The sequence below is a fragment of the Meles meles genome, chromosome 11 (genome assembly GCF_922984935.1).
Source record: "Meles meles chromosome 11, mMelMel3.1 paternal haplotype, whole genome shotgun sequence".
Lineage (NCBI taxonomy): Eukaryota > Metazoa > Chordata > Mammalia > Carnivora > Mustelidae > Meles > Meles meles.
The window spans coordinates 63,174,669-63,200,081 of NC_060076.1; the positions used below are offsets into that span (position 1 = coordinate 63,174,669).

General features: G+C 39.3%; 1 protein-coding gene across 1 annotated transcript in view; it reads left to right on the forward strand.

The window, feature by feature from the left end:
• GLDC (glycine decarboxylase) overlaps positions 1 to 25,413 on the forward strand; it is a 98,661-nt gene that overhangs the window by 9,153 nt on the left and 64,095 nt on the right. The window contains exons 3-7 of the mRNA XM_046023674.1: positions 9,008 to 9,143; positions 14,887 to 15,051; positions 21,840 to 21,917; positions 22,965 to 23,112; positions 23,634 to 23,830. Coding sequence (XP_045879630.1) covers positions 9,008 to 9,143; positions 14,887 to 15,051; positions 21,840 to 21,917; positions 22,965 to 23,112; positions 23,634 to 23,830 — 724 coding nt within the window. The remainder of the gene's footprint in view (positions 1 to 9,007; positions 9,144 to 14,886; positions 15,052 to 21,839; positions 21,918 to 22,964; positions 23,113 to 23,633; positions 23,831 to 25,413) is intronic.

A 25,413-nucleotide genomic window follows, 5' to 3' on the forward strand; every position in this document is an offset into this window, starting at 1 on the left:
TTGTAATATTGTGGTCACATTGGTGGATGCTCATCTGGGTCTGGAGGAGCCACTTCAAGGTGGCTCACTCACAACAGCTGTTGGGGGAGGTCTTAGTGCCTCCTCACGTGGGTCTCTCCTTCAGCTGCAGCTGGATTCCCTTAGAGCCAGTGATTCAAGAGAGGGAAAGAAAGCCAGGAAAAGCTACCCTTTTTATGACCTACCTGTGGAATTCCTTTAGCATCACTTAACACCACTTTCTATTGATTAGAGTGACTCATTAAGTCCGGCCTGAATTCAAAGGAAAGGGAATTAACTTTCACTTAAAAAAATTTTTATGCTTGAATATAGTTGGAACACAATGTTACATTAGTTTCAGATGTACAATATGGTGATTTGACAAGTTTATGCCTTTTCTGTGCTGACCACAAGGGTAGCTACCATCTGTCACCATAGAATGCTCTTATTATATCATTGACTGTTTTCCTTGTACTGTGCCTTTTATTCTCATGGCTTATTCATTCCTCAACTGGAAGCCTGTATTTCCCTTCACCCATCTTGCCCATTTCCCCACCCTTCCTCCCCTCTGGCAATGATCAATCAAATTCTCTATATTTATAGTTCTGATTTTATTTTTTGTTTGTTTTGTTTTTTAGATTCCACCTATGAGTGGAATCATATGGAGTCTGTCTTTCTCAGTCTGACTTCACTTAGCATAATATATCCAAAATATATAAAGAACTTATACAATTCAACACTAAAAAAAAAAATCTGATTTAAAAATTGGCAGAGGGCATGAATAGATATTTTTCCAAGGAAGATATGCAAATGGCTAATGGACACATGAAAAAATATTCAACATCACTAATCATCAGGGAAGTACAAATAAAACCACAACAAGTTATCACTTTATACCCATTGAAATGGCTAAGATAAAAATAAGAAATAACAAATGTTGATAAAGAGGTAGAAAAAGGATCACTTGTACCTTGTTGGTGGGAATGTAAATTGGTACAGCCACTGTGGAAAACAGTATGGAGGTTCCAAAAAAAGTTAAAAAAAGAGATAACATATGATCCAATAATTCCACTACTGGATATTTAACCAAAGAAAATGAAAACACGAATTCAAAAAGATATATGCCCCCCTATGTTTATTGTAGCATTATTTATAATAACTAAGATATGGAAGGAGCTGGGAGATTGTTGGAGAGTTTAGAGGTGGTATTTGAAATGTGCATTAGTTCAGGTCCACCAAAATGTACTCACCAGGATGACATTAGATATGCAAAAAATTTATTGGAAGTGGAAACAGGAGAAGGCAGGGGGTCTTTAGACTGCCTTGGAGTTCTGACCCTGGTGGAAAGGGAGAGAGATAGAAGGGGAGGAATGGCTAGAAAAATCTTAGGCTGCAAGCACAGATCTAAGAAAGTTTTGATCAGTCCAAATGGGAGTACTTGAGCCAAAGTCACCCACATCTTGCATGAATGGTTCTGTATTAGTTCTCTTGATGTTCTTAGTAACTGGCTGTGAGCAGCCTATGGGAATTATGGTTTTAGTATAAACATGGTGTTGATCCAGAGGGGCAACAGGTGGGCTGTTAGTTTCTAGATTGAGTGTCTGGAGGTGATGGTAATGTCATCAACAGGAAACGGAGAAGCAGAGGGTCCTGGAGGAAGGAGAGATCATGAATGTTTGAGCAGAATTAGAATTGTTTGAGGTATTCATGGAACATGCATTTGGAAGTGTTGAAGCAATAGTTGGAAATAATGCGTCTAGAACTCAAAATAGAGATGAGAGATGGGGTTCCAGATTTAGTGAGTATTCTATTTTTTTTTTTAGATTTTTATTTATTTATTTGACAGAGAGAGATCACAAGTAGGCAGATAGGCAGGCAGAGAGAGTGAGAGGAAAGCAGGCTCCCTTCAGAGCAGAGAGCCGGACGCGGGACTCGATCCCAGGACCCCGAGATCATGACCCGAGCCGAAGGCAGCGGCTTAAACCACTGAGCCACCCAGGCGCCCCTTTAGTGAGTATTCTAAACAAATTCATGGGAAGTGAGATGTCCTGGGGATGGAATATGGGGAGCAATTAGAAGTCAGGATGTTGGGAAACAGAGCATGTAAAAGGAGGCAGAGCTCTCTGAAGTGAAGTAATTAAAGAGGTTGGAGGATAAAATTTCAGTCAGGGGTTGTGGACCCCACTGGCATATTCTGGACTTTTCTTAGACAGAAGAAGGAATAAAGTCCACCTGAGGATATAAGGACACTCTGAAGTAAGAAGAGTTGAAGGGTTGCCTGTCTGATGATCTGAGTGAGGGACGGAAAACGTGAGACTGAATGTTAAAGAAAAATGGGTTAAGGTTCAGAATAGCTATTGTGAGCATCCAAGTGGAAAGAAACCTGGTATTTTTACAAAAAAAAAGTATTTTTGATATGCCCATATCATCAACATAAATTTAACAATGAGGAAATACAATTTCTAAGATTCTGAAATTAGTTGCATTAATTAATACACAGTGTTATTTCACAGAACTTAATAGCTATGGTTTTCCATCCATAAATGTCTCTCTGAAGCCCATACTTTTAGGGATGCAGTTGAACTAAACACGAAAACAGTTTGTGTATTGCTTTGTCATCATGAGATTTTGTGATGGGTGATTATGGTGAATATTTGAGCTAGCTATATGTGGGAATTTAGGCAAGTTTTTATTGCAATGCTTTGATTCATCTGTATTTTCTGAGCACCTGCTTTGTGCCTAGCACCCTGCTATGCTCCTGCTCACAAAGAGATTCTAATTTAGTGGGTGAGATTCTGGGTTGGACTATAACTTTCTCCTTATGCCTATTTCTTTGGTCTATAAAAAATTATCTCTTTCTTGCAAGCATGTTAGATTGTTTGAGTTGGACTCCTAGAACATATCCTTCCCTTCTTGTTTTTGCTCTGCTGGCTATAACAATGTCCCCACAGGGCAGCAAAGAGGAAAAAAAATATTCCAGGACTTCCACCCTGATTCTCATTTCAAACTCACCATTTGGCCTGATTATATAGGTAAATGGGTATACCAGATAGATGTGAATTGCAGTTTCTCTGTAAATTTCTTTTAAAAATGTTCATATATTAAATGAAGAGAGGTGGTAGAGGAGGCCTCCCACAGAAAGTAGTGTGACCCAAGACCAAGGAGAAAGTGACATATATGGTGCCTCTTGTCCCCACTTCCCCACTGTGGGATGTTCTTGTCTTCTTACAGTTAGTATTAAGATCTCAAACCTGTATTTTGGGTGAATGGGAAGGGCTGTAGGGACTGCTCACTCCTATGGAGACGAGGGACCAAGGAGCCATCACAAACACAGGTTGGACCTGCCTCAGCTCCTTTTGGCTTTGGAGGTGTCCGCTGGAGGGCTTTAACCCCTGGGGGTAATGAGGGGCTGGGTGCAGTGGAATGTTAATTAACTGAGCAATAAGATGGGAAAGAATCTGGCAGGATTAGGGCCAGGTGGATCAGAGCCCCAGTCAGGCCTGCATGGTCCTGTCCCAAGCATATCTTGTCACAGGTTTCCCTCTGTGAGTATCAAAGAGTGTTCAATTTAAAGAGTTGCTGTGTCCCTATTCTAAATGACACAGAGCTTACAGATTGGTTTACCTTTCTGGAATGGAGAAATTCTGTGATTCACAGACTTTGTTTGTGAAACTGTTCTTTGTTGGGGGAGGAAATTTAACACATAAGAGGGAGTAGCATTTATGGGTTCGGTAAGTGAGTTTAAGTCAGGCGGTTATGGGGGAGGAGTGGGGTGCTGCAAATGATTAGGCGATGATACAGAAAGGCTACACATTACAGTGGAATTTGTACGCAAATTCCAGGTTCAACTCAGAAAATCAGAAAATATCCTGACAAGGGCTATCATTCATGGTCTGTTTATCTTGATTGAGACCCTTGACCCCACCCCATGGTTTTCTAAGCAGCTTTGAAGTCAAGGATCTGCAGGTTGGCAAGAAAAATATGCTAAGGCAGTCTCTGTCCTAACATTCTGGCCCCAGCTTTCCCCTTCAGCCTCTGGCAGAAAAAGGCCTTTCTGGGCAAATTCAAATATGATTGTGTTGGTTTTCAGTCCTGATGATTTCCTTGGAGATCTTTTCTGAGTATCTTGCCAAGTACACGAAGGGCAGGGAGTGGGAAGGAGGCTCTGACATTGGCTGAGTGGCTGTTCTGTGCTGGGTGCTGCTGGACTTCCCGGAAAATGCCCTGTGGACCTTTGGCCACTGTGGGGACTGAAAGGTGTCTGCACTCATATATTTCACAAGGAGGATTTTGTTCTGCACATAACATTTTAATTGAATTTTTAATTTTTGGATAACATAGGCATATTGTCCAAAATTTTAAAACACAGGAAGATATGTAGGAAAAAGCAAGACTCCTTCAGTCTTATCCTGTCAGTTTCTTGAGAATCAGTCCCAAGATATTCTGTTACTATGTAGCATATGCATATGTATTTATTCTTTTTTTTTTAAGATTTTATTTATTTATTTGACACAGAGAGATCACAAGTAGACAGAGAAGCAGGCAGAGAGAGAGGGGGAAGCAGTCTCCCTGCTGAGCAGAGAGCCCGATGTGGGGCTCTATCCCAGGACCCTGAGATCATGACCTGAGCCGAAGGCAGTGGCTTAAATCCACTGAGCCACCCAGACGCCCCTTATTCTTTTTTTAAATATAAATGGCAGAATCCTTTCTTTTCTCTCCTTGGAAACTTTGACCTAAGATTTTAAGATTGCCAAGAAACAAAATAAAGCATGGGTACATTTTTTCATATAATTGACACAAAAAGTAATCATAGCGTTATGTGTTAGGGATAACGACTCAAGGGTGGGGAACAATGTGTGTATGCATGTGTGTTTCAGTATAGCAGGAACATTGACCATTACAGCCTGCCTGTCTATTCTAACGATATTTTTTTCCAGTTCTGGTCAAAATTCACATACATGGAAAATTAAGACCTGGGTGTATAGTACATGGAGTATTTAATACCTAATTGGCTTGATCCTGTTAGGAAGTATTTGTTTGGTGTAGTGGTCAGTACAAAGCCCCCCGTGGTATTTTGGGTGCTGGTGACAAGGGAGTTGCTATTGGAATTATGTTAAGGAGGAAGCATTCATTCTGAATTCTGCGAAGAGGAACAGCATGGAGATCCACCTGCAGATTCTTAAGAGAGTGGTGCCCAGGTCACTGAACTCTGTTCTTGGTACATTAGAACCAGGGCATTATGCAATGCTCAGAGGCAGAGGAATAAACAAGGTCAGAAACAGGCATTCATTCCATAAGAAAAGAACATATTGCTTGAATTCCTGAAGGACTACTAGAGGACTTTTGTGACCGAGGTGGCACAATAATGCACAGTGACAGACTGTAGGCAGGAACTTGGATAGTGACACATTGTTTCCAAGTGTTTCTTTCTTTTTTTTTTTCCAAGTGTTTCTTAATGGACACTCCCTTTCTCTTTCTGTCTCCTTTCCCCCTGGTCAGTTTCAAAGCCATTCATAAGAAAGATAGTTACTGGAATTGGGCCTGTTTACAGGAGGAAGCTGTTTTTGTCAGATTGGATGGAAGAGTGAGAAGAATGTGCACGGCTGTGGGGTTTGCTGTGGAGTAAAATGGGAAGCATTTCAGCAGCATGGCCAAGAACCTACACTACTCTTGATGACTCAGGAGTGTCCATTACCTTGGTGTACAGATGTCTGCTCATTTGTTTAACTCACTTTGTTCCGAAAGAAGGTAAATAAGAAAAAGTCAAGCTTGAGAAGCAAGGCTTGTTGATCCTATAATCTTCTGTCCTCATATGGTGTTCTCCTCATATGTGTAGCTCTGCATCCAAATTTCCCTTTTCTTATATGGACGGCAGTCACTGAATTAGGACCAACCCTAATATAGTATGAGTTCATCTTAACTTGATTACGTCATTAAAACCCTATTTCCAAATAGTATCATGTTCACCTGGGGTTAGGACTTTAACATATCTTTTTAGAGAACACAGTTCAATTCACGGCACTCCTCTGCCCATCTCCCTTCTGGACTAATGTACAAGCTTCTTACAATATCTCCATGTTTCTAGGGTCTCCCCTCTGACCTAGCCACCTTATCAGTAATTATCTTTCTGTAACATAGAAAAGATATTATTCATTACTCTGTTATTCCTAAAGGATAAACTCTTTAAAAAAAAAAAAAAGATTTATTTATTTATTTATTTATTTATTTATTTATTTATTTGACAGAAAGAGACACAGTGAGAGAGGGAACACTAGCAGGGGGAAATGGAAAAGCAGGCTTCCCACCAAGCAGAGAGCCCGATGGGGGACTCGATCCCTGGACTCTGGGATCATGACCTGAGCAAAGGCAGACTTAATGACTGAGCCACCCAGGTGCCCCCACCTAAAGGTTAAACTCTTGATTTGGCAGATAAAGCTCTTCACAGACCATTCTCATTTGGGAGCTAGACCTTTTGTCCTCATGACATAATACGGAACAGGGATCTGTCCTTCTTGCACAAGATCTTAATTGAAGCTGGCCTTGCTGAATTGTGTGCCTACCAGGCACTGCTAGTCAATCCCAACTCGAAATGGGTTCTCAATCACCCTCTCCTAAGAAAGCTTTGGGAAGTGAATGAATTTCTTTCATGACTGCTTCTAAAGATGCTGCACTTGCATAACTCCTCAGATATTGGTTTATTGAACTTTCACTTATATTTCCTAAACTTTCAATGGAAAAAGGTAAAATTGTCTATCATAAGGCAGTTGGATGATATTTACTCATGGAACTGATAACCTAGAAAACTGTCTTCTCTTTCCTTAACCTAGACTGGCAAAATGACACATCTCTTGTGAATTTACTTTTTGTGAAAGCATGTGGGGTGGGAGGGTGGGATGGAGGGTAAAAGTGTTTTCGTTGAGGATAAAGAAGGATTAATGAGAGCAATAGTCACAGAGTACAGTAGGATTAAAACAAAGTGAAGCATCCTCTTATCTAGTTTGCCATTTTAGAGACTGCTGTATATAGATTTTTCTCTGACATAGTAACAATAAAATCAGACAATTCTAAAATTTAAGTGACTGAATCCCTGAGAAGATCTTAGAGGAGCCAGATATTTGCCCAAGTAGTTAAATTTTTACTGCAATAATGTATCTATAGGCAGAGGGGCAGAAAAAGAACCATGTAAGTTCATTTGTATCTAGAAACTATCTTTTAGTCTAAGCGCTATGCCTGAAGCTGGTTTGTACCTGGCCTGCTGGGGAGAGTGTAAAATCTGGAGTCAGACAGACTGGGTTGTAACCATTCAATTGAAAGCCATGTAGCCTTGGGCAAGTGATCCTATACATGCCTGATTCCTAAGGTGCATGAAAAGCATTTGGTATGATTCCTGGCAAAGAGTAATGCTCAGAGGTCAGATTTTGTTGTTACTATATGAATGACCCCAAATAGGGTCTCACCTGCATCCAAGAACTTTTATAATTCTTTCTTAATTATCGAAGTGTCCTAATGGGAATGCTGGTTAAAACTGCATCTTCTATTACAGCTGTTACTTTACACTGTTGGGTGAAGGACTTTTTATAAGTAGCCCTGTAAGTGACACAAAGGAAAAAGCATCAGAGTTAGTAGAGGAGTTTTAGAGAAAAATATAGGTCATGTGTTATTTAAGACTTATATCAATATTGGTATTATAAGGCAATTTAAGAAGGAAAACAGTATTTTACTAAGAGAAAGCAGAATTTACTTTTTAAAAAAATTTTAACATATAATGTATTATTTGTTTCAGGGGTACAGGTCTGTGAATCATCAGTCTTATGCAATTCACAGCACTCACCATAGCACATACCCTCCCTAATGTACATCACCCACTCCCCATCCCTCCCACTGTCTTCCACTCCAGCAACCCTCAGTTTGTTTTCTGAAATTGAGTCTCTTACGGTTTATCTCCTTCTCTGATTTCATCTTGTTTCATTTTCCCTCTCTTCCTCTATGATCCTCTGTCTTGTTTCTCAAATTCTTCATATCAGTGAGATCATATAATTATCTTTTTCTGAGTGACTTACTTCACTTAGCATAATACCCGAATTCCATCCATGTTGTTGGAAATGACAAGGTTTCATTTATTTGATGGCTGCATAATATTCCTGTGTGTGTGTGTGTGTGTGTGTGTAACTGATACTTTTATATACACTTTGTATATATATGTATACACACTACATCTTCTTTATCCATTCATCTTGGATGGACATCTAGGTTCTCCGGAGTTTGGCTATTGCGGACATTGCGGCTATAAACATTGGGGTGTACATGCCCCTTTGGTTCACTGCATTTGTATCTTTAGGGTAAATACCTAGTAGTGCAATCACTAGGTCATAGGGTAGCTCTATTTTCAACTTTTTGAGGTACCTCCATACCGTTTTTCAGAGTGCCTTCACCAGCTTACATTCCCACCAGCAGTATAGGAGGGCTCCCCTGAGAAAGGTGAGGTTTTAAAAAATATTTTATTTATTTAGTGGGGGGTGGGAAGGAAATGAGAGATGGGGAGGGAAAGGGACAAACATGCTATACTGAAGAGAGAGCCCAGCATAGGGCTCAATCTCACAACTCTGAGATCATGACCTGAGCTGAAATCAAGAGTCCAACACTTAACCAACTGAGCCACCCAGGTGTCCCAAGAAAGTAGAAAGTGTAAATACCATAGGAATGTAAAGGGAACAGTAGAAACTCAGAATGAGGCAAATATTAAAATTGGGCAAGTCTAACAAAGCCAAAAAAAGAAGAGCCAAAAAAAAAATTATGGGAAACCATACTGGAGGGGTAATTGAGTGATGTTTTGGGATTTTTTAAAATTTCTGCATGCACTACGTAGTATTGTTGGGGGATTGACTCTTATATTTTTCATATAACTGTTTTCATATATATATTCAAAGAAAACAAAGCTCTTAAACTATAGTTAGAGTTCTCTTTTGAGATGTTTTTCTGCTTATAATATTTCTCTCTTTTTTATAATCAGGTGAAAATGAAATCCTTACAACTCTGCATGCTATTTCCAGCAAAAACAAGATCTGGAGATCGTATATGGGCATGGGCTATTATAACTGCTCTGTGCCACAGACGATTTTGCGGAATTTACTGGAGAATGCAGGATGGTAATGTATTACTAGATTGAAAACAGGAGTACTGTGTTTTGATCTGCGTGAGTTTCCCCATTTCCCCACATAAGCTTGTTTTTCCCCATTTCCCCACATAAGCTGGTTTCTGTGTGTTTGAGTCTGTGAGGAGTTGATGTTGTGTTTGGTCATCAATACACGCTGTCCTCCTCTGCTGCCTCAAGTCCAGACCTGCAGTTCTGAGGCACAAAGCATTTGTCTAGGCTAGGGCAGAGGTTAGCCTGGATGGATGAGAAGCACAGCACCTTTGTATCTTTTTCTGCTTTGAATAGCAAAGCAGTCCTGGTTCATCAGAGTGCTTTGTCCTGGATGAAGTCGCTCATGTCCCATCATTAGAGGAGCCAAATTTATTGGCCTAATCACTCCCGCCTCCTGGCCAGAGCTTTTGGTTTCAATATGCTCCATTTCTTCATTAGTAGGAGAACAGGAAAGAACCATCAAAGAACTAGGTGCATTTTGTTTTTGTTTTTGCTTTTTTTTGCTTTTACTGTGTGTGTGAATAATTTGCACTGCGGAGGTTTCTTTTCCACTGTGGTATTGACAAAAGTTTGCATGGTTGAACTCCAAGTTTGATTTCAAAAGCAAATGGCCTGTCTTTCCCCTTACAAAATAAGCCTCAAAAGTACATGAATGAGCTGCAGCATTTTAGCTCTCTGAATACTGGCCAGAGGCCTTCACTCTTGGTGGCCATAGAGAATATTCACCATATTGCTTCCTGGCTGTGAGTGGATGTTTTAATTTACTTTAGGAGCTGCCAGCATTTTGAGAGGGAAACAATGTTGTTTTGCTTTTTCAGTCCTGGTTTTTGGGCACATTTTAAATGCTGTTGCTTTCCATTCACTGAAAGTCGATTTGAATCTCAGAGAGTAATACTGTACTTCACCAGCACTGATAGAGAGGGCTGTGCACATGAGGGTGAGGAGATTTCACAGTATCACCCTTCTGAATGGTTTCCATAGAGACAGAACCAACAAATTCCGGTGACGTGAGGTGAAAATAAATGGACAACATAGCTTCAAAAGAATACAAACATTTGGGCTCTTACTAGAAAATTTACATCAGGTCCAGAATTTTATTTTATGGGGTCCACTGCTAAAACAAATCTTTCACTGCTGATAACATCAGTAACTAATAGAAAAAGACTTATATTTTCCTTGTGGCTGTTTCTGTTCTGTGTAACTTTGGCGCTGGGATTTAAAGGAGAAAATCTCATGAATGTTTGTCCTACTGCACTACCTCCTTCTTTCCCAATCCTACAAGAATGTCACAGCCCAAAATCGTAGAAAATACTGATTATTTTGGGATAAATGTTAATGCCATGTTAAATATATCAAGCATCTTGTTTGAGCCAGATAAAATGCTTTCTTGGATGTGCAGATGCTTTAAAAATACATTAAAATACATCTAGAAGCAGAAATGAATTGAGTTAGTCAGTTGAAGTAAAGAAAATGTAGGGATGGGTGGCTGCCTCTGTCGGTAGAGAATGAGACTCTTGATCTCAGTGTGGGGAGTTTGAGCCTCATGCTGGGTGTAGAGATTATTTAAAAATAAAATCTTTAAACAGAAGAAGAAATAGAAAATGTAGGTCACAGACACCCCATCTTAATCACCACATTTTGCCTAATTGAGTCAGCAAAACCTTTGTATAGATGACAGCAGGCCCGTGTTAGCATTTTTCTCCTGAAATGAGGGTTTATTAGTGTCCTTGGGCCTCAGACTCACTGTCCTGAGTTTTTTAATAGAGGCTTGTTAAGACCTTTAATACCTGTTATTATAGTCCAGAAAATGTGTAGACCAAAAGAAGTTCACAAATAAAAGAAGTGGGATCATATATTTATTTTTGCAAGAAAACAATTGTAAAACTCTCTACCTTTAGCAGGATTAATTACCTTCAGTCTAAGTTTGGCTTATTAGAGTGTTGAGCAAAGTGAGAAAAGCTGGCAAGAGAAGAAAATATTGAATCTCAAAGTCTGTTATCAAACGAACAGTGTGGTTTCAGGTATGGAGGACTGTACTTGGGACATCTGGGTTTTTTTCCTGCAGGTAATGGGGAGCCATCTCCATTTAAAAAGGGAAGTCAAATACTACACACTTCGGCACAACAGATTTTCAGTAAGTTCCTCTTTTAAGCACAGCATTAGGGCAGTAAGACAACAAAGGGCACGTTGTGGATATGGGGCATTGGAAGGAAGATTAATGGGAATTGATCATGATTTGGGCTCAGAAAACCTGCAGCTTCTACCTTGAGAACTGGCACAACACCTTTGAAAGAATAAGAATATTCAGGAAGAGAAACTAGTGTATTTGGGAATCTAGTTGGAAGAAGAATAGGCAATGTGAAGCTGACTAAGATGTGATAAATTTTCAGAAAAAAACCTTTCCAAATAGGAATACCTAATAATATCTGAGCAGAATTATGAGTAAATCCTCTTAAAGATCAAAATAAAGGAAAAAAAAACCTTTTTAAGACAACTAATATTTGGGCAGGATTTTACCATTTCCAAATGCTTTATATGTATTAACCTCCTTTGAATGCTAAGAACATAACGATATAGGTGATGTTATCTTCATTGATCACCAAGAGAAATTGGGAGAGAGAGATTTGGTTACTTGTCCCAATTCATAGGTAGTACGTTAAAGAATTAAGGCTGAAACCTAGGGCTTCTTAATCATAATAATGATCATAATAATCATAATATCATAATAGTATCATAATAATGCAGGGAAATGTGTGAATCACTATACTACTAAATAGAGTACAGAAGGGTATGATCTTTCTGGAGAGGAACATGGCAATATGTACTGAGAACCTTAAAATTAATTATCGATATCGTATATCGTATAGTTCAAAATTCTACTTTTAGCAATTTATCTGAAGGAAATAAGACAGGGTACTTAATTTGAGGGTACTTAAATAAATTATGATAAATAAGATGATTTAATGCTACATAACAGTTAAAATTATATCATTGAACAATATTAAAGTTATTAGAAATTATTCATGGGATAATGTTAATAAATAAAACAGGGCATAAAACTTTACACAGAGCATAATCTTATTTTAAATATAAATATGATTATGATGTAGAAAGAGTAAATTAATTAGCTTGATTGTGGTAATCATCTATCAGAATATGTTTATCAAATCATTATATTATATATTTTATTTTTTCTTATTTTATTTTATTAAGTAGGCTCCACACCCAGTGTGGGGCTTGAACTGACCACCCTGAAATTAGGAGTTGGACCTTCTACTGACTGAGCCAGCCAGGTGCCCCTGTACACTTTAAATATATACCATTTTCTTGATTATCTCAATAAAGCTGGAGACAAAAGAATTATAAAGAAAAGTCACAAGTAAACCGGGGGCAGATAGAACAACAGAAAAATGGGCAACATACTTGAGTGTGCCTGTCATAAAAGAGAAAAAGAAAAAACATTGAAAAGAAATGCATTTAAATGATGACTGTTGTTATCTTGGGAGTTTTCAGATAATGGGTGATTTTATTTTCTCATCTGAGTTTTCCAAATTTTTATAATAAAAAGGTGTAAGATAATCAGAAAAAGGTAAAATTTACAAAAATGGGATCATGATAGTTGACACTTGCACTTTAAATACATATATCAGAAGCATCTTCATGTCAGGAATTATTCTTTTACGCATTTTCAATAAATGTGTAGTATTATGTATGCATAATTCTCTTTTCAATGAACGCTTAATTTTGTTGCTTTTTGTTGTTGTTATTACTCCTTTTTCAATATTCAGTGCTGTGATGTATTCTTTGGAACATTGCTATCTCTATTCCTATTGTATATGCTGTGTCCATGGGTATTCTGAATCTTTCCTATTTATTGGATGGACCAGCTAATTTGTGTATGCTCACATGTGTGCCTGAGCAAGTTTGTGTGTCTGTCTATATGTAAAATAACAACTCTGAATAAAATGAAAGTTTCAGATAGCCAGGCAATCTAAGCACGTCTTTGTGGTGGCAGGCTATGCTGTGTGTGAAAGTCTTATCGGATGTGAGGTCACAATTGTTTCTTGTCTTTGCCTTTTGTGTGACCCCATTTCTACTCAGATTCCTTTTCTACTTTGTCTGCAACATGTATTGTGTGCCTCATTCATTCCAGTTCACCACCCACTTAGAATTTGGCAAACTGATTTACAGTTGCTAAGCCAGTCTGTTCAAGGAGTTAACTGGAGCAAAAATGTGCTCTGCTATACACCTACACACACACACACACACACACACACACACACACACACACAACTGTGCCAGTTAAAAGTTCTAAAATTATTTCAAACTCTTGACGTTGGACTGCTTGGTTAGGCAAGTTCCCCCACCCACTCCCCCTCAAACACAAGAAGTATTGATTTCAAAGCCTTCAGAAAGGAAAGAAAAAGGATGGAAATATCCTGCACATGATTACCAGAGCAAGACAGAAAGGGATAGGGCTTAAAAAAATACTTTTTTTCCCCTAATACTTTTCTGGCTTAGGAGAACAAAAACAATAGAATTATAAAACAATGTCAATCCCACGTGGGAGCATGGACCCCAATCTGACCCACTTTGGTGGTAGAGTGAATGGATTCTAGGTGAAAAGATAGCAACTGTGTCACGAGTCCTCAGTCACCCTCTATCATATCACCTGATTTTATTTTCTTAAAAAAAATTTATCACTCTGAAATGATTTCATTTATTTATTGTCTCTTTTCCCCCCATGACAGCATGTTATTTAGATCAGGGACTGTTATCCATTTTTTTATAATGTATCATGAGCAGAACATAGCTTAGTTCTTGGTGCTTACAGGCATGTAGTGAAGTTTGTAGGATGAGTGAAGTAATGAAAAAAAGGATGAAGGTACAAAATGGATTAGCTCAAATGCCTGAAGAAATACTTCTGGCTAATAACTAGAGGATATAAGACCAAAACTCTTGCTGTGCTGTCTTCTAACCATTTATATCCTTGAATTTTGATAGCTGCAGAGTTAACTTCTCCAGACTCTTAATAACTGAATAGTCAGGATTCTTAAATAGACCTCTCTTAATTTCCTAGGAGCACATAGAATTTCTACTGCTTAGTATAGAAACAAAGATCCCATAAAACAACACTTTTATGGGGCACCTGGGAGGCTCAGTGGGTTAAGCGACTGCTTTCAGCTCAGGTCATGATCCTGGAGTCCCAGGATTGAGTCCTGTATCGGGCTCCTGGCTCAACAGGGAGTCTGCTTCTCCCACTGACCTTTCTCCACTCATGCTCTCTCTCTCAAATAAATAAATAAAATCTTTAAAAAAAAAAAACCAACCATTTTTGAGTATAGATAGTAAATTCTTAGATGCTTTCCGGTTGTGGACTGTGATTGAGATAGGCTTTTAGCTAGAAGAAAGATACAGGAAGTAAAACTTCTGTTTATATTACTGTAGGTAAACTCACGTGGATTTAAGAACCGGGTTACAATAAAACACATACATATGATAAGATTATTAATACAGATATGTAATATTAAAAAGTAACTTAAAAAGATAGAAATGTAAGTACTGAATATGCCCAAACTGAAGATAATATTGTTACTGTGATTTAAGTCTAAGCATCCCTACTGATACACAATTCTCAAAGAAGGCAAACTTAATTCCAGTTACTGAATTCCAAAATGAACACATCCTGTGCACTTTTCTGATGTGAAGTCACAGTTTGGACATGACCTTTGTGTCTTTCACAGGATCACCCAGTATACTCCGTACCAGCCAGAAGTGTCTCAGGGGAGACTGGAGAGTTTACTAAACTACCAGACCATGGTGTGCGACATCACTGGCATGGACATGGCCAACGCATCCCTGCTGGATGAGGCCACAGCAGCCGCAGAGGCGATGCAGCTATGCCACAGGTGAGAGGCCCATGGACCGAGGGCTATTCTCCAGTGTCTTCGGCTGTGCAGGTAGAGCTGGCCCTGTTGGTGTCCAGTGACTCACTCACACACACACACACAGAGTAGCATTATACCAGTCAGCTGAGAGAACTAAAAAATCTGCAATAGTAGCAGCTTTAGAAAAGTGGCTTTTTAAAGCCGCTGTTGCTTACCATTTAACATGAGAAAACATTTGGCTCCTCTCATCCATTGTGTTGGCTCTGGTCATCCCTAGTGTTAAGTTCAGGGATGTTACAGCAGCTCTGAGATAGCAAGCTCCCTCTCTGTGCCATCTTCAGTGTGAAGCCTTTGTCCTCATGGTCACAAGATGACTGGTGGGGCTTTAACCATGACCTCTGCACCCAGGAAGGAGGAAAGGGGCAAGGGTGCTGCTAGCTAAATAAGGTCTCTTGAAAGAGTTTGTTGGAAAGTTGCATTCAGCAACTTCATGCTTTATTGACGACCCGTACCTATGTGACCTGGGGGAATGCAGCTTTTATTAGATGGGCGCACTGCTGCCCCCTGCGTTCTGGAGTTCTGTTCCTGTTGGTAAAGGGGAGAACGGTTATAGGGTAGGAACTGGTGATCTGTATTGTTCAAATACCATTTTCTTTCAGGAAGCATATTGTTTTAGGTTGTACTTAAATGTTGTATACCTTGTTTTCTTGTATTTAACAATACATTGTGAGAAGATTTGCTTTAGTCAGCTATCTAGGACATGGCTTTTATTGTCTACCTGGTATTACTCACTTGCATGAAAGTACCATAATTTATGTAACCTCATCTCTTTTGTTACACATTTACTTTGATACCATCTTTTACTGTTACAGATGCTATTGTTCTACATCTTTAGAATAAATTTTGTCAAGAGTTCTGATTGCGGGGCACCTGGGTGGCTCAGTGGGTTAAAGCTTCTGCCTTTGGCTCTGGTCCTGGGATTGAGCCCCACATCAGGCTCTCTGCTTGGCAGGGAGGCTGCTTCCCTTCCTTTCTCTCTGCCTGACTCTCTGCCTACTTGAGATCTCTGTCTGTCAAATAAATAAATAAAATCTTAAAAAAAAAAAGTTCTGATTGCATGGAGCACTGGGTGTGGTGCATCAACTATGAATCCTGGAACACTGAAAAAATAACAACTTTTTAAAAGAAACCTTTAAAAAAATTTTTTAATTCTGATTTTTTTAATATTTTATATTTTATAATTTTAAATGAAAAATTTTTTAAAAGTTCTGATTATTTCCTGAAGATGCTTTTCTAGAAATAGAACTGTTGGGTCATGGTATAGAGTTAACAGTTGCTTTCCAGTTCCTCACCTTCCTTTGTTCTTGGCTTTGTGAGTACTTTTGAGCTTACCTTCCTGGTAGAATTCTCCCATAGATGTCATCTGGTTGGGAAATCTGCCCATATTCATGGTATGTCTGAGATTTTGTGCCTCTGGCTCTGAATGCCCATGTAACTCTCTTTCTTGGCTTCCAGATGGTTAAATTGGTTCTGGTACCAATTCTAATATGTGCATGGAGGTTTTCCCCACACCAACAAACGATTCTTTGAAAACAGCAGGGTGTCTAAGAATACCTCTCAATTCTGACACTATCTAGAGATAGCATGGGATTCCAGGGCTTAAGGGTTCAGTCTCACAAGATTGCCCTGCCCCCTCACCACTCTCCACCCCACCCCACTTCATATGCCCATGGCAAGCCCATGTTATTTCCTTTGCTTCTGAGTGCCTGGCTATAAACAAGAGGTTCCCAGGACACCCTTAGTTAATTTGCTAGAGCGACTCACAAAACTCAGAGAACTCAGAGAAACATTACTTACTCGATCACTGGTTTATTATTAAGGAAAAAAACAGGAATAGCCAAATGGGAGAGATACATAAGACAAGTTATGTGGGAAAGGTGTGGAGCATCCATGCTCACTCTCAGCATACACCATTCTCCTCCAAAATTGCCACATATTCATTGACCTAAAGTTCTCCAAACATTTGGGTTTGATAAAGGCTTCATTACATAAGCAGAATTGATTAAATCATTGGCAGTTGGGTATTGATTTGACCTCCAGTCCCTGTTCCTTCTGAGGTCAGGGAGTAGGACTAAAATTTCCACCCCTCTAATCACATAGTTGATTCCATTGGCAACCAAACCCCATCCGTGGACATTTTCCAAATTTAATTAACATTAAAAAAGACATCTTTGTGTTCTCCACAGTTAGGAAGTTTGGGGAGCTATGAGCCAAGAACTGTGGATGAAGGCTAAATATAAATGAAAGTATGAAATATTTGGTATTCGATATATTAGAAACTTGGTCATGACCAAATATATATTTCTTATAAATCACAACATTGCAGTAGTGAACCCCAAACAAACTTGCTTAGCGGGTATGGAAAGCTCTAAATTTCCAGCCACAGGTTATTCTGCTTCCCGAGCAGCAGAGGTGGGTTCAGACTCTTCCACCTGATCCTGGGTGGACAGCCAGAAAGAATGCTTCTCTGTTCTCAGCTGTTCACATTTTCATCTTATCTCATCCTTATCCCCCTTCTTGCTGCTGCTTCATCTCCCTCTGCCTCTTTTTCTAAGCTTCCATTTCATACTTGGAGAACCTGAGGCCTTTCTGGTTGATGGTTCAGGGATTCGGTCCTGAACTGATTTGAATTAATGAGCTACAGCTCTGCAAATCCTCGATTTACTTCATCTCTCTTAATTCTCATACCTTCGGGCCTATGTTTAATTTGACCCTCGAAAAGTAGCTTTGTGGTTTTTATCTTTAGAAAAGATAAATAAAATAATAATAATAATAATAAATAAAAGTTAAAATAGCAGTATTTTTGTTTCCAAAAACAGATGGCTCTTTTCTCCCAGTTTAGATTCACACTGTAAAGAGCATTTTGCTTTGGATAATTAATCACTTTTGTATCTACCCAACTCTACTTAATCCTCTATTAAATTTATGTTAATTATAAAAATACCTGTCCAGAGGGGAAAATTATGTAAACAGTAGAGAATATAATGAAGTGAACCTACTGTTTCTCAGTCCTGTTCCACTGAGAAAGCTGTTGTTAACTGGTCAGTGTGTATCTTTCTGGGAAATTTAATGAATGTACATGTCGTGTTCCCCATCCTTTCTACCCAGATGTGCTCATGGTACATGCACTGTTATATATACTATTAAAAAAACAAAATTCAACTGAACATATCTGAAGCATATCTGAATTGGCTTTATTATTAAACAGTTCACAAATTGGGCAGCATTCTACCTAGCAGGTAGAAAGGCTCCCTGGGGAGTTGTACAAATGAAAGCTTTTTTTTTTTTTTTTTTTTAATAGGAAGGAGGGTGAGGCAAGAATGTGATAGGCAAGATCACCTTCCCTTAGGGGGAATGACTGGGTGTCTTATTATGCAGATGACCGCTTATAGCCTTTGGTCAATGGAGAAAGCCCACGTGACAGATTACCTCCTTTGTGCTTATCAGAAAATTCCTGACTCAGGGTTAAGACTACATTTCTGGAGGAGGTTGCGAAACTGCAATTAGTTTAGGTATTAAGCCCTGGTTTGGTGACTGGGCCTGGTGCAAGAAACACCATTTTGGGCCTCTGGTTTTCTTTTTTTCCCCTTTTTTTCCTTTTCTTATTTGACAGAGAGACAGTGAGAGAGGGAACACAAGCAGGGGGGGTGGGAGAGGGAGAAGCAGTCTTCCGGCAGAGCAGGGAGACATTGGGGGGGTGGGGGGGTGGGAGAATTCATCCCAGGACCCTGGATCATGACCTGAGCGGAAAGCAGATGCCCAAAGACCAAGCCAGGGTGATGCCCCACCCCTTCAAAAAAATTTTTGGTTTTCTTTTTAACAATCCCCATCAATTTTGGGGGCTTACCACGGAAGGGAATGGCTCCCTAGTGGTTTGCATAGGGGCCACTTGGAATCTTGTTGGTCCCTCACGGAGACATACTTCACAGGGAGAGTGTGGATGTGTGGTCGGTGACTCTGCCCCCCAGATGCTGAGGTGCATGAATCCCTGGCGCGGGTCATTACTGAGCTGTAGTTGGAGTAGGCTGTACCTTTTCAAGCGGTATCTATTTACAATGAAGTTGCAGTCTCCAGAATTCCAGTCACTGTTCACAGAAGGATTGAAGAGTCTGACAGAGTTATTTGTCAACAATCTCCATCAATTTTGTTTCCTGAAATCATGAACTTTTAGAAAACTCCCAGGATTTAGGTCCTTTGGTAGCTGTAAGGTACTGCCCAGGTCACTTCTCTGAGCCCTTTTCATGAATGAGGACATTTGGTTTAGATAATCTCCAAATGCTTCTTTGGCAGTAAAATTCTCAGATGTTTTTATTTCAACCTTTTTTTTATTTCTACTTGTACCCAGTCATTATCCTGTTTTTATTTCTTTTAACTCTTAACATATTTAAAAATTTAAGCAAGTTTAAGATTGATTTTGCTAAATAGGGTTGGAATAGTGTTTAAAAAAAAAAAAAAAAACCCAAATTCAACTGAGCAAATTTGAAGATCTAACTGGCTTTATTAAACGATTCATGCATTAGGCAGCATCCCCTCAAGCAAATAGAAAAGAGTGATAAAGGGCTACAGAAAGGGAAAGGTATTTTTAAAAAACATCTGATGATTTAATTTCTTTTTTCAAATTTTTATTTAAATTCTAGTTAGTTAAAGTGTAGTATTAGTTTCAGGTATAAAATTTAGTGATTCATCACTTTTATATAAAATACCCAATACTCATCACAAGTACCCTTCTTAAAATCTTTTTTGTTGTTGTTGTTGTTTTAAAAGATTTTATTTATTTATTTGAGAGAGAGAGAGAGAAAGAAAGAGAGTATGAGAGAGAAGCAAACTCCCTGCTGAGCAGGGAGCCTGATGGTGGGACTTGATCCCAGGACTCCAGGATCATGACCTGAGCCAAAGGCAGTTGCTTAAACAACCAAGCCATCCAGGCACCCAACAAGTGCCCTTCTTAATACCCATCATCTCTATTCAGCCCATTCTCCACCGATTGCCCTTCCACAACTCTCAGTTTGTTCTCTGTGGTTAGGAGCCTGTTTCCTGGCTTTCCTCTCTTTTTTTTTTTTTTTTCTCCTACATTCATCTGTTTTGTTTCTTAAATTCCACATATGAGTGAAATCATATGGTCTTTCTCTGATTGACTTATTTGGCATAACATAATACTCCCTAGCTTTATCCACATCGCTGCAAATGGCAAGATTTCATTCTTTCTTTATGATCAAGTAATATTCCATTGTGTGTGTGTGTGTGTCTGTGTGTGTGTGTGTGTGTGTGTGTGTGTGTATCTTCTTGATCCATTCATCAGGCAATGGACACTTGAGCTGTTTCCATAATTTGGCTATTGTTAATGTTGCTATAAATACTGGGGTGCATGTATCCTTTTGAACCAGTATTTTTGTATCCTTTGGGTAAATACCTAGTAATGCAATTGTTAGATTTTAGGGCAGTTCTGTTAACTTTTTGAGGAGCCTCCATACTGTTTTCCAGAGTGGCTGTACCAGTTTGCATTCCCACCAACAGTGTAAAAGGGTTCCTCTTTCTCTACATGCTTGCCAAGACCTTTTGTTTCCTGTGTTGTTGATTTTAGCTATTCTGACATGTGTGAAATGATATCTCATTATAGTTTTGATTTGTATTTCCCTGATGATGAGTGATGTTGAGTATCTTTAGTCATCTGGATGTCTTCTTTGGAAAAATGTCTATTCATGTCTTCTGCCCATTTTTTAACTGGATTATTTGCTTTTGGGGTGTTGAGTTTTATAAGTCCTTTATATATTTTGGATGCTAACCCTTTATCAGATATGTCATTTGCAAATGTCTTCTCCCAGTAGATTCTTCAGTAGATTGCCTTTTAGTTCTGTTGATTGTTTCCTTCCCTGTGCAGAAGTTTTTTATCTTGATGAAGATCTAGTAGTTCATTTCTGCTTTTGTTTCCCTTGCCTCAGTTGACATATCTAATAAGAAGTTGCTTTGGCCAATGTCAAAGACATTACTGCCTGTGTTCTTCAGGATTGTTGTGGTTTCAGGTCTCATATGTAGGTCTTTTATTCATTTTGAACTTATTTTTGTGTATGATGTAAGAAAGTGGTTCAGTTTCATTCTTTTACATGTTGCTATCCAGTTTGAAAGAGAAAGGTTTTTATTTTTTTATTTTATTTTATTTTTTAAGGATTTTCTTTATCTATTTGAGAGAGAGAGGGAGAGAGCATGAGCAGGGGGAGGGAGTAGATTCTCCACTGTGCAGAAAGCCCAACCATGGAGCTTGATCCCAGGACTCTGGGATCATGACCTGAGCCAAAGGCAGACACTTAACAGACTGAGCCACCCAACTGCCCTGAAAGGAAAAAGGTTTTTAAGGAAGTTACAAACAAAAGAGGGATTACTTAGAGCAATGTCACTTTCCTTTGGAGGACAAAAAGGGTCTTATTAGGTGAATTACCACCTCACTGGTGCTTACCAGGAAATTCTAGGCTGACCAATTAATATTGTATTACTGGGGATGTTTGAAACTATAATCAGGTATGTATTAAGCCCCAGTTTGGTGACATGAACCTAGCACAAGTGACTCTATTTTGGGCCTTTGGTTTTTTAAGAATAGAAATTGGATTTCAGTAGAATTCTGATCAGTAGAATTAATGACTCATTTTTTACATTGCATTCAGAGTTTCCCTAAGTACCACCTTTGCTTTGCATTCTTAGAAGCCACTTTGATTTCTTTAATGTTCATGTTTGAATGTGATTTTCCTTTTCAACAGATACAACAAGAGGAAGAGATTTTTTGTTGACCCCCGTTGCCACCCACAGACAATAGCTGTCGTCCAGACTCGAGCCAAGTAATTAATTTCAATCATATTTTGAACTCAGGGATAATATATATCATACTCATCTCTGTTGTTTCTCTCTGTTACTTTCAAACTGATTGGAGGTGAACCTGGTTTACATTGAGGTTGTTCAGTTTTACTTTCCCTCCCATTGTCTTCCTGAGATCTTGCCTTGTAAGTAAAATGTGTCAGAATGGAGAATATAGAAGTGGCTTTAGTTGCCTTTGCTTTATATTGAGTAACCATGTTGGTTGTTTTCTTTTTTAAAAAAGAAAATTAAAAATACTAAAATAATTTCAGCAATGTTCTGGAAAGCTTGAAAAGTAGGGGGGAAATGGAATTCTCACACAATTGTTAGAATTTAGTGTATACTACTGCAAACATAGTTTATAGGGAATCCAAGTAAAACCTAGGTGTGGTATGATATAGACAAAAACAAGCATACTATATTAGTTTATTGCGGTAATCAGATAAACACAACACAACTGTCCCTGGCCGGTGTATTTGTTTGCTTTTTTCTTGTAAGAACTGGGCAATATTATATTCCCCAACCCCAAACCACCATCCCTTCAGAAAGGTTGTTCTCACATAGGATTGGAACTGGATGGTTAAGAAAGGTCTTTCTCTTTGTCTTATTGATGGTTTTCCATTCACCTAAAACTGATCCCAGGTGAAAGTGGTGACTGCTGTCTGAAGTTGAGTTCTTTAGTCCTAGGAAGCCATGTTCCTGACCCTTTCAGGAGCAGGTTCTAGCAGGAAAGGAGGAATGAGAGTGGTAAGGGTGGAAGAGAGAAACAGAAGCCAAGCTGTTGGAAGCACTTGAGATGGTGTGAAGCTCTGTTAACAATGAAAGGTCAGGTGTGAGATGGGCATATGCATGTGTGTGTGTGCGTGCGCCTGTATGTGTGTGTGTGTCAGGATGAGGTGGGGTGGGGGACAATGAGGAAGGACATGGAATATGAACACTATATCACTGAAAATAAATAAATAAAATAAAGGGATTTTTATTTTCTCTTGAAAATCAAAAGCATGATTGCTCTTTGTCTTCTGTCTTTCCAGATACAATGGCGTTCTCATTGAGCTGAAGTTACCCCATGAAATGGACTTCAGTGGAAAAGATGTTAGTGGAGTGCTCTTCCAGTATCCAGACACTGAGGGGAAGGTGGAAGATTTCACAGAGCTTGTGGAGAGGGCCCATCAGACTGGGGTAGGCAAATCTCTCCTTGTGGGGGTCCACGGAGGTGTATCCCAACTTTGAATTAATGATTTTAATGCATCTTAGTTTCTATACCTGTATGGCCTAGAATGTTAAATTCTATCCTTCCTGCCTTTTTTCAAGTTTATTTTGTTCATTAATTCCTGGCACTCAGTAATTTTTTTTTTTTTAAGATTTTATTTATCTGAGAGAGAGAGAGAGCATCCGCATGAGGAGGGGGAGGGGCAGAATGAGAGGGATAAGCAAGCCCCCTGCTGAGGGAGGAACTCAATGTGAGGCTTGATCCCAGGACCCTGAGATCATGACCTGAGCTGAAGTCAGATGCTTAACCGACTGAGCCACCCAGGTGCCCCTTTGTAAATATTTTTGAATGAATCAGTGAGTAAATGGAATTCACTGGGTATGAAACAGCCCTGTCTGTCTGCTTATATTGAACATAATTTACTACTCTCCAACTGCTCTCAGGGGAAGGTGACAATTAACCACCACTTTCTCTCTTGTGTCCTTTCTAGAGCCTGGCCTGCTGTGCTACTGACCTTTTAGCTCTGTGTATCTTGAGGCCTCCTGGAGAGTTTGGGGTGGACATTGCTCTAGGTAGCTCACAGAGGTTTGGAGTGCCACTGGGCTATGGTGGACCGCATGCGGCCTTTTTTGCTGTTAGAGAAAGCTTGGTGAGGATGATGCCCGGGAGAATGGTGGGGGTAACAAGGTAACACAGCTCATGTTTCTCCACGTTTTGATTGTGCTTATTGTTTTCCCTGTCTCGTCTGATTACAAAAGTTGTTGATTTTTCTCTGAATTTAATCGGGCCATGCACGATAATTTACAGCATATTGGTATTGAGTCATATAAGTTAATTTAATTAGGTTGACAAAAGCATTGAAAGACTGGACATTTTAGGTGTATTTTATATCTAACCACTTTTATTCTCAAAAGCATTACCATGCCACACAGTTAGGTAAAAGCCATGCACAGTGAGAGATTACCATGTACACACTGTTATCTACATTATTTCATAGAGGCCTGCTACTTGTTTTTTCTGGTAATTTCTAAATGTATTCTCTCTAGTGCTTCTCATTGATATACTTCATCAGATTAAGAATTTAGATGAATGTTATGATTAGACCTTTCATTGAAGTTGGACTTATTAGCCTAAGTGAATAGTCTATATTAGTGAATAATTTGAATTTTTGAAAAGCAGCTTACCACATAATAGCAAGAAGCACCTCGATTTTTAGTGTAAGAATAGTTTCTTCAAGTATTCTTTTTTTTTTTAAGATTTTATTTATTTATTTGACAGAGATCACAAGTAGGCAGAGAGGCAGTCAGAGAGAGAGAGAGGGAAGCAGGCTCCCTGCTGAGCAGAGAGCCCGATGCAGGACTCGATCCTAGGACCCTAAGATCATGACCTGAGCCAAAGGCAGCAGCTTAACCCAATGAGCCACCCAGGTGCCCTCTTTTTTTTTTTTTTTAAGATTTTATTTATTTATTCAACAGAGATCACAAGTAGGCAGAGAGGCAGTCAGAGAGAGAGAGAGGGGGAAGCAGGCTCCCTGCTGAACAGAGAGCCTGATGCGGGGCTCAATCCAAGGACCCTGAGATCATGACCTGAGCTGAAGGTAGTGGCTCAACTCACTGACCCACCCAGGTGCCCCAATTTCTTCAAGTATTCTTACATTTGCTTCTTTCAGTGATGTATCTTCACCAGGCAAAATGAGGCAGAAAATTTTCTAATTAAAAAGAATTTAATATATTGTTGTCTGCTGATTTTTTTTAAAGATTGTATTTATTGGGACGCCTGGGTGGCTCAGTTGGTTGGATGACTGCCTTTGGCTCAGGTCATGATCCTGGAGTCCGGGGATCGAGTCCCGCATTCGGCTCCCAGCTCCACGGGGAGTCTGCTTCTCTCTCTGACCTTCTCCTCGCTCATGCTCTCTGTCACTGTTTCTCTCAAATAAAGAAATAAAATCTTAAAAAAAAATATTGTATTTATTTGTCTGGGAGAGAGAGCACAAGCAGTGGGAGAGGCAGGCAGATGGAGAGCAGGCTCCCCACTGAGCAAGGAGCCGGATGTGGGGCTTGATACCAAGACTCTGGATCATGATCTGAACTGAAGGCAGATGTCTAACTGACTGAGCCTCCCAGGCATCCCATCTGCTGACTTTTTTTTTTTTTTTAAGATTTAATTTATTTATTTGACAGCACAAGCATGGGGAGCAGCAGGCAGAGGAGGGAGAGAAGCAGGCTCCTTACTCAGTGGGAAGCTTAATGTGGGGTTCCATCTCAGGACCC